Source organism: Lytechinus variegatus, chromosome 4, assembly GCF_018143015.1.
Source record: "Lytechinus variegatus isolate NC3 chromosome 4, Lvar_3.0, whole genome shotgun sequence".
Taxonomy (NCBI): domain Eukaryota; kingdom Metazoa; phylum Echinodermata; class Echinoidea; order Temnopleuroida; family Toxopneustidae; genus Lytechinus; species Lytechinus variegatus.
Genome location: NC_054743.1, coordinates 9,812,620 through 9,826,580, shown reverse-complemented (window position 1 = coordinate 9,826,580; position 13,961 = coordinate 9,812,620). Strand labels below are relative to the sequence as shown.

General features: G+C 38.1%; 2 protein-coding genes across 2 annotated transcripts; both read left to right on the top strand.

The window, feature by feature from the left end:
* Window positions 1-2,029: 2,029 nt before the first annotated feature.
* LOC121412475 (meiosis-specific protein MEI4-like) lies at window positions 2,030-7,098 on the top strand. Its single transcript, XM_041605288.1, has 5 exons — window positions 2,030-2,111; window positions 4,210-4,527; window positions 4,906-5,166; window positions 5,753-5,928; window positions 6,331-7,098. The coding sequence occupies exons 2-5, from the start codon at window positions 4,215-4,217 to the stop codon at window positions 6,892-6,894; spliced, it is 1,314 nt and encodes a 437-aa protein (XP_041461222.1). The 5' UTR covers window positions 2,030-2,111; window positions 4,210-4,214; the 3' UTR covers window positions 6,895-7,098.
* A 1,836-nt stretch (window positions 7,099-8,934) lies between these two features.
* On the top strand, window positions 8,935-11,895 carry LOC121412474. The gene has a single exon (XM_041605286.1). The coding sequence runs from the start codon at window positions 8,935-8,937 to the stop codon at window positions 11,893-11,895; it is 2,961 nt and encodes a 986-aa protein (XP_041461220.1).
* Window positions 11,896-13,961: the final 2,066 nt, after the last annotated feature.

Here is a 13,961-nt window from a genome sequence, read left to right as displayed (position 1 = left end):
AAAAAAATGACAAAGAAAAACTACCTTTTTTCAAAGGGGGTTAGATCCACAAAGAAATTTTTTGGAAAAGAATATTTAAAAAGATATAAAGACAGGTAGATTTCTTTGTACCCAATTTTATGTTGACGAACAGTATATGGTATCATGAAAATAATTTAGTTTCGCATAAGAATATTGCAAAGTGGTAGAACGAAAAACATGATTTTCTTGGAGTGGATCTCACTCCTTTTGCAAACAAATTATTCTGAAGAGCTCATTTTGTCAAAAGGGGTTAAATCCATTTTTCATTAAACTTTATAGTGCAATCCCCATTAATTTGATCGGTATACTGCTATATAAAAAACTGCTTTAATATTGATTTATTTGACTAGACAGCAGCTGTATCAAGCATATTTTTATGAAAATTAATCTAGCTTCATTACTGTCTGACTTGTAGTTCGTATGAACTTTAAAAATCTCGAAGTGGTGAAAGACGAAGGGAAATTAATGGTGGCGTTTTAAGGAATGCATTTTGTTAGCGCAAGGCCATTCCTATTCACAGAAACAAGAACAAACGAATTGAAATTGACTATTTATGAACTTTAAATGATTGAATTTGTTTGGATGTTTTAAGATTGATAATATTAATGAACTCCACCTGAGTAATGTATTTCATTCAGGTCATGTGCCATGACATGGCAAATACGTGTTTCAAATTTAGTTTTATACAAACTAAACACAAGTAAACTTTTGAACGACATAATTTTTTAGAGGAGTGCTTTTAAATTAATTGGATTACTTTAAAAATCAACTGAGCATGAATATAAATAAGATGAATTATTTTCCCTTTCTGATTTGTGCTTATTCACTAATGTCGTGGTTACAACCTCTCATGCTCTTTCAATAAGATTTATATTGCTGAGAAGTTTCCCCAAACATGCCCAATGAACATAATGAACTTTTACAATTTCAGTATTGCGAAAAAATAATATATTTCAGCCGAGTATCCCTTAAAAATAATACTTAGTGTCAGGCGATTAGGGGATCGGGAATAGATGAATAATATCAATAATCTGCTTTATGTTTAGGCCTATCATAGCATAAACTGTCGAATCATTTTGATAAAACCAATGACACTGTCCCATTACCCCCCTTCTGATATCCCTCTCGTTTTGGATGTCTTGAGAAATTGGGCAGTAGCTCCTGATTTTGAGTGACCGGAGATTGAACACTTGGACCATGATATCCTTGCATTACATGTTATTCAAATCTACTACTTCATCCGATCAAACGATGACACACAAAAGCCTTCAAATTTCCTCCTCTCATAATTTCTTGATTTAGATTGTTTTGACTAGTCTAGACTACTACTTCGAAGAGAGAGATCGAGAGAGTGAATGAAAGTTGCAAACGTCTACTTGAAAAAGAGTTTTTAAAGGGATTCACTTAATCATGTTAATTGTGTCAAATTTTGGCTCTCGTCCCGTCGGAAAAACCAGTGTCAAACACAGTGTGATATATTAGCGTGGAGAGAAAACTATGTGAATTTGACTCGTTTTCACAGCCTGGTCAACTGTGTTGAGTGTTGATAACTCAGAACCTCAGAAGCATTAATTTCACACTTGCACAGTGTGAAAACAATGTGAACACAGTGCAACATCGTGTTCACATTGTTTGATACTGAGGGGTTTTTCCGTCAGAGGGTGACATAACAGCGGCAGCCAACCCAACTTGGCGACGTCGCTTGGGCTAGGCCGTTGACAGAAACCGTTTGACCAGCAGCCTCAACATTTTCCTTCCAGAAATTTTGAGCCCCCCCCCAGAAAAAAAAATAATGTTATTAATCCGTAAACATGCACAATTAAACAAGTTTATATGTTTTCTTCTTTTACTTATTTCTTTAAGGAGGGTGATTATTTCCTGATTCATGTTAGCACCCTATCACAAGCCCACGAGCAGCCCCAAACACCTATCGTTTATAACGCCTAAAGCATTTCTGATTCATGTTTGCTTTTTTGAGGACCCCGCCCAAAGGACGTGCGCTCAAATTGAACTGCTAGATTTTCTCCGAAAACTTTGGGCCAATGGCAACAGGAGGTGGTGAAATTTCTGACAAGGTTGCTATAATTTAGGTAAGACACTCAGTTTCTCAAGATTATCAAGAACTATTTTGCATTGCTGCTGTTAAAATCTCATTTTTGATTGAAAAGGTGATATTCTTCGGTCAGTTATGTGTTTTTCTACCGACTTCTCGCAGAGGACGATTTACACGCGCCCCACCTATTGACATCCGTGTTTGTATGGATGAACTCAAATGACCGCGTGCGTATTAAAATTTAGATTCTAATTCAGTTAAAATTTTAGATCAAACATGAATGTCTATATGAATTTCTCTTTATATTGTTCCTTGTATGAACAAGAGTAAGTTTTTGAAATTTCAAAATAATTTTTTTGACATTTTTTATTTATTTTGGCCTTTGCATCTCAATCTCAGAGTCATATCATGATTATCAACTGATCAAGACACTCATGAACAAGAATTCTTTATTAATGTTCTCTGTTACATCTCCATGTGTGGCAAAATAAGGTTGGCAATGTTTGGCGTATTTTCTCTTCTTTGGGACATATGCTATTTTTTTTACAGACTTAGACTGTCAGTTTCTATTTATTTACAGCTTATTCATCATAATTTTTTTAACTTGGTTTAGCCTACATGTACCGTAAGTAAATTTGATTCTTTTAATTATTTTTTTAATCAAAGGTAGAGATTGAAAATTATAATTTTCTTGCCATAGTGCTTTCCTACAATGGAGGGCGAACACAAAAAAGCAGACTAAAGACTTCCAGGACTTTTTAGTCCATCAAAGGGAAAGTTGTTCACATGTGACATCACACTTCCTTGTCGCATTGCCAAAGGGGGGATCTCCAGAGCATTAGTGATTGCAATATTCAAATGCTCATAACTTTCTCATCATTTGTCCATTTTTTCTCAAACTTTCTTTGTTCTTATTCTTTTATTTTTCTGTTTCAAAACAAGCATACTTGTACCCAGGATTTCATTCCCTTTTAAATTTGTCGTGTGCATTCTTTCGAGTTTGATTAGAATTGCACACGTCATCTATATAGATTAACATTGGGGGTCTATTTAATGAAGTTATTTTTTATTTTTATTTTTTGTTCAGTTATAAAAAATAGGCCTCATCATCTGTGCACCTAAAATTTGAAGTGAATCAATCATGTTGTTTTAGCTTATATGCATGTGTCATTCAGTAGTGAATATTTGCGCCATCAAAAATTTCTTCCAGTAGTCTTGGACAATGTTAAAAAAAAACTTGTTTTATCATCCTTGGGCTAAATTGCATATTGATCAAATGCTGTCCCAGTCTTGTTGACTTGTCTAACATTATGCAGTCAATTATTGTTTCATCTTTCAATGTTTTCTCCATTACCAAATGACCTAATTACCCTTTTGTCTATTGGCAATTTCATCCAAACAATTACATAGTCTAAAATCATTTAATATCAAAACTATTTTGTCCAATGATGATGTCCATGAAGATTCATGTTCTAGATCTATTTCCATTTTGTCAAAATATCACTTGGTCTTTTATCCACATTGTTACTGTTTCTGTTTCTATTAATGGTAACTCCCATTGGAACTCCGGGCAGGACAGTTTTTTGCTGGTAAATCCCAAGCTGGTATAACCAATTACATAGAAAATTGTTTAGGTCTATGTTAATCAGGCATAGTGGCTGACCTTATAGATGACAGATATCACTCTCGGCCTTTTTATCAAAGTGGAGACAATGGCAGAGCAGGGATTTGAACTCACAACCTTGCGATTATGAGTCCAAAGCTCTAACCCCTTGACCACACAGCCAATGACTATTGTCCATTGTCATTTGTCCAATAACAAATGTGGCTTTAAATACCAGTTCGATCAATGCTGTCCATAACCAGCGATGTTTATACCCATTGGATCATATTCTCAAATAAAGTTTCACTTGTAAACCATCATCCTTCATTCAAGCATTAATTTAGCATCCTTTGCCATTTTTTCATTCGTAATTGAACTTTTCTTAGTGTACATAATGAAATAAGCGTAATTATGTGCAAGAAATCTGCCTAGTTATGTAACAAGGTACTACTGAAGCTGCATGTATGAATTCAGGCAATGAGGTCCAATGAACCTCAAAATATTATTATTTCAAATTAATTTGAAAATACAGAAATCATGATGGAGGCCACACATTCACACCCTTCTGAAAGTGAACAAGAATCCCTTGTGACCAAAGAACCAGACCATGGCATTCAGCTAGATCCAGCCTTCGTTGACAGGCTGAAAGTAGCTGCTGCTACTGCAATAGTCAAGCAGAAACCACCCTCGATGTCTGGCAAGGATTATGCAAAACAGCTGGCTGAGAGACTAAGAAGGAAAGAAGATTCATGGAAAACAAAGACTAAAAATCTGGAGATGGAATTACTGAAGACTCAGCAGGAACTCTTGTTGGCTAAAACTAGAGCTTCTCCTCATAACGACTTGAATGGTGAGCTTTTTTTTAATGTTGTTGATGCATATTTCCACCATACTTATATATTTCCACTATCTTCTTTGAGATTGGGAATTATATTAGCATCATGCATTATCCCCAAACAAAGTTGGAGTGTCTACAAAGTCTAAATAACTCATTAAAGCAAAGAACACAATGATCCAACTGTAAGTACAATTGATCATAAAGAAGGCATAAAGTCATTCAAGGACTTTGCTTCTGTATTCGGGTTCGGTTATTGTCAATTTCTATGGATTCTTTTGGATCATTAATTTGAAAAGTTTTCGTAATTAGAGTTCTAATAAATCAGTGCAGAAAAGGTTAAATAAGAAGCATTACATGTTATTTCTCTTCTATATTCCTTTATTATTGTAGAAAGAGAGGCAGTAAATGCTTTCCACAGTGAGTCAGTCTCTGATGAACCTGCATTCTTAACTCCCCCTTCATCATCAGAAGAATGTCATCATGTTGATCACCAGATGGCGCTCTCTAGAAATACAAAATTTCTTCATAGTCTCTCAACCCTTTCTGCTGTAAGCAGGACAGAAGGCCACATCAAGGTGATTGAAAGGTCATCAGAGGTCATAGTCAACAGTGTGAAAACTACAGTAGAATATATCATGGGGAAATCAAAAGGTAATATAGCTTTCACTTGCTAACTGATGAGAATAAAAAAAAAGAGTCAAAAGGGGCCTAAGCTTAAAAATAAAAAAAAAATAGAATTGACTTTTAAGTAAGATTTTAATTTTCATTGGTAAACACATCTCTTTTTTATATGTGAAAAGGTCTGAAAGATGAAGGTCTCCCACATTTCAAAATGTACTATGTTGATTTATGTTTATATATATGATTTAACATCCATTTAAACATCCATTAAATTACCAATAAGTAATATTGAATTCAATATTAATGTCTTCTTCTGTGTTATTCTGAAAATATATATCTTGTCAGGTAAGTTTTTATTGTCATTGAACTTTTTGAATGTTATGATTTTACTCATTGACTGGTAAATCTACTATGAGAGGGTTGTTTTATTTTAAAGCTACTCATGTAATACTCACATTTGTATCTGATGTGTATTTTGTACTTTCAAAAGCAGATAATTAATTTCATTCTTTTTTTATTTCTCTCCTTATTTAATTCTTCATTTTGTTTTTTTCTGTTTGTCTCTTTACTTTCTTCCTATCTTTTTATTTAAAAAAACATTAATCTACTCTCAAAGACAAAGCCCCAAGTCATCGCCTATCATCCCGGATGCTCCAGAAGGCTGCTGATGCTATGGTGAAGACCTTGGATACCAGGTTACCCCCAGGATGCAGGGATGATGTTATCTCTTTGATAGGCAAGATGGTTGAGAGTATTCTAGATGATGTGATGGAGAACTCCAAGATATGCAATGTGAGTAGTTTCAATAAGAAATATGCATTCATTTCAAACACACTAACTGAAAGTCCATGATAACTGGATGATCTATTCTCTCCTAGCCTTACAATATGAAGAATTGATTTAAAAAAAAACATGAACGCAATGGTAGGTCTCGATACAGACCAAAAACAAAAGTATGAACAAGGAGGAAGAATGCAAAGAGAAATTGGCAGTTGTCATTCTTTACATGACCTTGAATATTAATATTTATTTGCTGTCTTTTTCTATTACATTTCTTAGACATTGTTCTGTGTTAACTAATTTAGCAAACATTTTCTTCTTTTTTAAAATCTTTCACAGTTAATTAGTCTCATCATAATGTCGAGGTGTGCAAACAATTCTATTTTGTTTTGTTCTATTTTTGTTTTGTTTTAGACATACTCTCAGAGAGAATCCTGTTGCACCCTCATCCGTCTCTCAAAATCATCGCATCTACTTCCGACCATCCTCACCTCCATCCTGGAGAAAATTGAAAAGGTATCCATCTCCCTCCGCAACATCCGTCTCCATGGCAGCTGCATGGATGTGCAGCTCCTTGAGAACTCATTCTTCCTCTTCTCAACAATGGAAGATATTCTTGTTTCTATACAGGCATCATCATCGCTATCATCGTCAGATACAATGTCGTCTAAAGGAAACACTCTGTTAAGCACAAAGGAAACACATTCCCAGACCAGGACTAGCTTCAATCATCATTCAACACAGAATCCATCTTCAGTGTGTGATGAGGATGATAACACTAGTGATAAGGAAATGAGAGTGCAATCTTTGAGAGGTAAGACCGGTCACCAAACACAAAAACTAAGCTTGGATCAGGGTTTCCGGATGAATATACAACAGAGATTGGAGGACAGTCTTCTTCATATCTCCAACGACTTTCCTCTCTATGCTCAGTATGTATGGAGGTTGACTGGAATCTTGGAATTAATGAATGTCTAGAGATTGTATTTTTTATGCTCATGTTATTTTCGGTATAAAATACTATTTCATCTGTCCTTGCAATCTTGAAATAATGTTTGACCGTATCTTGCCCATTTAACATTTGTTCTACTGCTGTAGTACACTTGGGATATTCATTTATCATCTTTGCTTGTAAGAAGAATACTCACAGAGAGCTCCATTAATTAAAAGCCATGGGTTGTATTCAATAATGAAAATTGAAAATTCTCACATATAAAGTTCACATTTCTAAGTGGTCATTCCAAGACATCAATTATGTTTGCTCATTCAATAAATGCAATTGTTGGAAGCTATTGAAACAGCGCCACCATGTGGTGACATTTTTAAAACTTGTGATATACCACATCACCCTATTGTTTTAATTCAGTTTATGATGATGATTTTGAATTTAGAACAGTCTAGTTTACTGCAATACTATCATGAATATACATGTAGTTTCAGTGATATTATCATTACCCTTTTAAACATGGTCATCATTATCATCATCGGAATCCTTTTCATCACCAAAATTTATATCAGAATCATCAACATTAACATAATTACAACCATCTCAATCTTCATCTTCATTAACCATCATCATCATCACCATCGTCACCACCATCATCCTTATCACCACCATCATCACCATCATCATCATTATTATCATCATCATCAGCAACTTCTTCATCATCATCATCATCACCACCACCACCATCATCATCGTTATTATCATCTTCATTATCACCACTTCTACTGTGACCATTTTTATTGTCATCATCATCTTCATCATCATCATCACTAACTACCATGATTGTGTTTATTTACTGATCAGAGTAACTTAAATTCAATCAATCCTAATAAATACCTTTGGAGTTCACTGAATTAATTTCAAACATGTTTGAATGACTTTTAGCGTAATCAATTATTCATAGCTCTCAAGGATTTGTTTGATATTTTAGAACAAGTGATTCTTGGACTAATAATCAGTTAATTTTTTTGTTTGTTTTGTTTTCCTTTCATGATTAACCACTCGCATTTATGCTCTTAAATATGATCATGCTCAGATTGTTTCCCCAAATTTAATCTTCGTATTACAATGCTGCTATTTGATTAAATTGTAAAATAAGTCACAATAAACATGGAACGTTTTGTTAATATCTATTCATATTCAAAAGAAGAGATCGCATCAGGATTGGTTGATAGGGGATTGCAACAACCTGAAGATTATAAAATCTTGTCTCAGTTGATTAAAGGACAAGTCCACCCCAACTAAAAGTTGTTTTGAATAAAAAGAGGAAAATCCAACAAGCAAAACACTGAAAACTTCAACGAAATCGGATGCATTAAGAAAATCATGACAATTTAAAGTTTTACTCAATTTCACAAAACAGATATACGCACATCCTGGTCGGTATGCTGTGACGCACCCAAGTCTGAATGTAGACTAGCAGTAAGAGAAAGTTCGCGGCCAGAGATCAAATACACAAACACGGCTTCCCTGTCTTTAAAAGATGTGTCATCGATTGTGAGGATTTGGGGTGACTTAGGAGTTGGAGAAGTTGAGGTTGTTGTGTGCTGTGATGTAGAGTTGGTCCTGGCCACGTAACATATTTGGGACCTTGTCCAGGAGTCGGAAAACAAGCCAGTTTTCATGTCGAGGTAGTTCGTTTTCGTATTCCGTATACCGGTTATTACGTACAGTACATGTAGTATCATGCGCTAGCGCTGCGTGTAGTTATGTGCGTGTTCTGTGCATGGCGTGTATGCACGTTTTGTGTGTGGAGCGTTTCGTTGGGCTCGTGTAGGCGACGGGTCACGCTCAATTTTTCTCGGATTTAGCCTTCGTTCAAGGCGCAGTGGATTTCTGATATTTTTATTCGCTGCTAGGTTTCCTTTGCATTTTTGTGCTTGCTCACTGCATGTTTTGGATCAGTCTGTCTTGTTTACTAGCTGTTGTGCTGGTTTTGTCTCCTTAGTGGAGTTTGGTATATATTATAGACTGGTTGTTTTGTTTTGTGGTCTGAGCATAGTTATATCTCAATGGCTGAGGATAGAGTGCAAAGTTTTGTTGATGGTCCCACACCAGAGCTGTTGGGGCAGTTGACTAAGGCTGAGTTAGTGGAAGCTGCTCGTCTTTTAGACATTTCGGTTCGTCCTTCACTTAGAAAGGATGAGGTTATGGACTGCATTCGTCAGTTTTTGGTCCAAACGGACATTTGGTCAACTCGTGCTGATTCTGAGGAGGAGGGGGATGATTCTGCGTCTTCTGATGGATCTCGTGATTCTGTGTTAAATCTAAAAACTCTGGAAGCACAGTTGAAATTGAAAGAGCTTGAACTTCGTACAAAAGAGGTTGAGCTACAGATGAAGAGCCTAGATTTGAAATCTAAGGAATTGGATGTGAGGAGTGGTGATTCCTCTGTCAAGTTTGATGCTTGTAAATATGTTAGGTTAGTTCCTAAGTTTGATGAGAGTAAGGTAGAGGAGTTCTTTCAGCATTTTGAGAAGGTAGCTGTCAATTTAGGCTGGGAGAGATCTGTCTGGCCAACTTTGGTACAGAGTGTGCTCATCGGTAGGGCCCAGGAGGTTTATGCCTCATTGTCTGTGGAAGAGGGGGGTTGCTATGAGCAACTGAAGTCTTCTGTCTTGAGGGCTTATGAATTAGTGCCTGAGGCACATAGGCAAGCATTTCGCAATACTAAAAAGGGCGAACGGGACACTTATGTAGACTTGGTTCGTAAGAAGGTTGTTCATTTTGAACGATGGTTGTCCTCAACTGGTGTTAATAGCTTTGAGAGTTTGAAGGAGCTTATGTTGACTGAGGAGTTGAAACGTTCGGTTTCACATGAGTTAAGGCAGTACTTAGAGGAGCGTGACGTGATGAACGTTCAGAGGTCAGCAGTACTCTTGGATGAATATGTCTTAACACATAAGGTAGTTGATAGGAGTAAACCTCAAGGGAAGGTTAATCAGTCTGTTGGTAAGAAGGATTATTCATGGCAAGATGAGAGTCAAGGTAGTAACAATACTGTCAAGAGTGGTAATAGGCAAAAACCTGTCCCTGGTCCTTGTTACTATTGTAAGCAAGAAGGACATAGAATGTCTGAGTGTAGTAAGCTGAAGAAAAAGAGAGAGAAAGAGGGCTTTGGTGAGAGGAAAGTAGTTCCTAATGCATTAGCTAGTGTCAACAGGGAGAATAGAGCAGTGTCTGTAGGGTACAAACCGTTTGTGACTGAAGGTTTTGTAAGTTTGTCAGGTAGTAGTGAGGAGGTTCCTATCCGTATTCTTCGGGATACTGGGGCCACCCAGACTCTTCTCTTAGCTAATGTTTTGCCTTTTTCTGAGGACTCGGCTGTTCATTCGGATGTGTTTGTAAGAGGGGTAGGTGGTGTAATTCAGGTGCCTTTACATAGTGTGAATTTGAAGTCTGCTATTGTGTCGGGTCAGGTGGATGTTGGAGTTTCTCCTGCCTTACCGGTAGAAGGTGTGTCGTTGCTGTTAGGTAATGATCTTGCGGGTGATAAGGTTTTGCCACATCCAGTTAAATCAAACATTCCTGTGTCTGATGAGGAAACTGAAAGTTTGGTAAAAGAGATGCCAGACGTGTTTTCCTCCTGTGTATTGACTAGGTCTATGGCTGCTAAGGAAAAACAGGAAACGAAAAATTCAGAGCAGGGTTTGAAAGAGACTAGTCCGGATACTGTTAATTTGGGAGATAGTTTTCTTGGTCATTTGGATGATAACAGTGTGTTCTGTCAGGTAGATAATAGCAAATCTGCTGAAGATGGTAGTGGAGTTAATCAGGATGGTGAATCTGATGTAGGACTTAATAGGTTGTCTTTGATCGATGCTCAAGGCAAAGATCCTGAGTTGGTTGGAAGTATCAATAGTGCTCTGTCTGAGGAGGAAGCTGTTAATGAAAGCACATGCTTTTACATGAAGGATGATATTCTCATGAGGAGATGGAGACCTCCAGATGCAAGTCTTGATGAAGATTGGAGGGTTATCCATCAGGTTGTGGTGCCTAAGGTCTTTCGTAGGCAAATTTTGAAAGTTTCACATGAAACTGGTCTTGGTGGACACCTTGGTGTCAATAAGACTGTTAACAGAATTCTGAAGCATTTCTTTTGGCCAGGGCTGCGGAGTGATGTTAGTGAATTTTGTAGGGCATGTCATGCGTGCCAAGTTGTTGGCAAACCCAACCAGAAGATTCCGCCGGCGCCATTACGGCCCATCCCGGCATTTGATGAGCCATTTTCAACAATTATTGTTGATTGTGTTGGTCCACTGCCTAAGACTAAGGCTGGACATGAGTATCTCTTGACTATGATGTGTGCAGCAACCAGATTTCCCGAGGCAGTGCCACTTCGTAGAATAACGGCTCAGAATGTTTGCAAAGCACTGCTGAAGTTCTTTTCGTTGGTAGGATTACCAAGGATTATTCAGAGTGATCAAGGCTCTAATTTCACTTCCAAGTTGTTCAGACAAGTAATGTCGCAGTTGGGAATTCGATGCGTGAATTCGAGTGCCTATCATCCTGAGAGCCAAGGGGCATTGGAAAGGTTTCATCAAACCTTGAAGAACATGATGAGAACTTATTGCTTTCAGTGTGAGAAAGAGTGGGACGAGGGACTACCCTTACTCTTGTTTGCAGTTCGGGAGTCTGTGCAAGACTCATTAGGATTTAGTCCATTTGACTTGGTATTTGGCCACACTGTTCGTGGGCCTTTATTGGTGTTGAAAGAGAAGATGCTTGAATCGGATGAGAAGTGTGGATTACTGGATTATGTATCTCGGTTCCGAGAAAGGTTGTCTTATTCAAGAGAACTTGCCATGCAGCACATGAAGACTGCTCAGGCAGACATGAAGAAAGTGTTTGATCGCAAAGCTAGGGAGAGAAGCTTTGATCCCGGTTCTAAGGTGTTAGTGCTCTTGCCAATTCCAGGTGTAATTGTTTGCAGGCTCGGTACTCTGGTCCATATGTTGTGGAGGAGAAAGTGAGTGAGGTGAACTATGTAATTCGCACTCCGGATAAGAGAAAACAGAAACGTCTTTGTCACATTAACATGTTGAAAGAGTATGTAGAGAGCAGTGAGGATTGCAAAGCGAAGTCGGTTGCGAGTGTTGGTGTTGCTTGTGGTAGGAGTGATACTGTTGACGTACAACAGGAAGTTGGTCTGTCCTTGCCTGAGGTTAAGCTTGAGAATTCAGAAGTTCTAGAGAATCTTGGTGAAAGGTTGAATTATCTTCCAGTGAGTGAGAGAGAGTCGTTGCAGGAGTTGATTTCCGAATACAGTCATTTGTTTGGTGATGTTCCTAGTAGAACCACTCTCGTAGAACATGATGTTGATGTCGGGGAGTGTACCCCAATTAAGCAACATCCGTATAGGTTGAATCCGTCAAAGTTAGAAATTCTCAGGAAGGAAGTTAACTACATGATTGTCAATGACATTATTGAGCCAAGTAGTAGTCAGTGGAGTTCTCCTTGTGTCTTAGTACCAAAGAAGGATGGTAGTTATAGGTTCTGTACAGACTATAGGTTGTTGAATTCCAAGTCCAAATCAGACTCGTACCCCATACCTCGCATTGACGACCTGATTGACAAGATAGGGAGTGCCAAGTTTGTGTCGAAACTAGATCTCTTAAAAGGATACTGGCAAGTGCCCCTGTCACCAAGGGCACGAGAGCTGTCTGCTTTCGTTACACCAGATGGTCTCTACCAATATAAAGTCATGCCGTTCGGAATGAAGAACAGCCCTGCCACTTTCCAACGGTTGATGAATGCAGTGATTGCTGGTCTTGAAGGATGTCAGGCATACCTTGATGACATTGTGATATACAGCGAGACCTGGGCAGAACATCTTCATCTCCTGAAGTCCCTCTTCGATCGCCTCTCCGAGGCAAACTTGACCGTGAATCTCAAAAAGTCGGACTTTATACGTGCACAGGTGGTATTCCTCGGCCACATTGTTGGGCTTGGGACTGTACGCCCGATCAGTGCTAAGGTAGGAGCCATTGTGGACTTCCCGGTTCCAGAGGATAAGCGAGCCCTACGTCGCTTTCTGGGGATGTCTGGATTCTATCGGAAATTCTGCAAGAACTTTGCTTCTGTTTCTGCACCTCTGACGAACCTGCTGAAGAAGGATGTGCCATATACTTGGACACCGTCATGCCAGATCGCTTTTGAACGCCTGAAGGCAACTCTTGCTAGTGAGCCTGTTTTGGCAGCACCGGACTTCAGCAAGACGTTCGTGCTGGAAGTTGATGCTAGTGGTCTTGGAGTCGGAGGGGTTCTTCTTCAAAAAGATGGTGATGGGATAGAGCGACCAGTGTGCTACATGTCTAAAAAACTAAATAGCCATCAAGCTAGGTATAGCACTATTGAGAAGGAGACGCTCGCACTGATTCTTGGCCTTCAGCACTTTGATGTTTACATATCGAACAATCCATTGGTGGTCAGAACAGACCACAATCCCTTGACCTTCCTCAACAGAATGAAGAACAAGAACGCTAGGCTGATGAGGTGGTCCTTGATGCTTCAGGAATACAATCTTACCATTGAACACATACCCGGAAAGGACAATGTGATCGCGGATACCTTGTCTCGTGGATTTGCTGAGTAATATTGTATTTAAACCTAAACTGAGAAATGGTGAATTTGAATCCAACGGATGTACTGGATCTTGACATTGATAATGATGAATCGGAACTTTGACAGATATACTTCAATTTAAACTGATCTTGGAAACTGGAAGTTGAACAATCACAAACTGAACACTAACTAAAGTGCGAACTGATACCTCATCAAAATGAACCCAAAGTGAACTTTAACTTCCATCATTGATCTTATTTTTGCAAACTGTTTGTTATTTTGTATCAAGATATACATGTACATTTATGCTCAGTCTTTGTCACTGGGGGCTTGTAAGCTTTTTGGATACAAAAATTAAAACAAAACACAAAGAAATTGTACCCAAAATAAGTAATTGGGGTTGCGTTTTCATGGCATTGATTTTCTTCAGAAAGTATATAGTTTCAGGTTTTAACCAATCTTATATTGGTTGTGT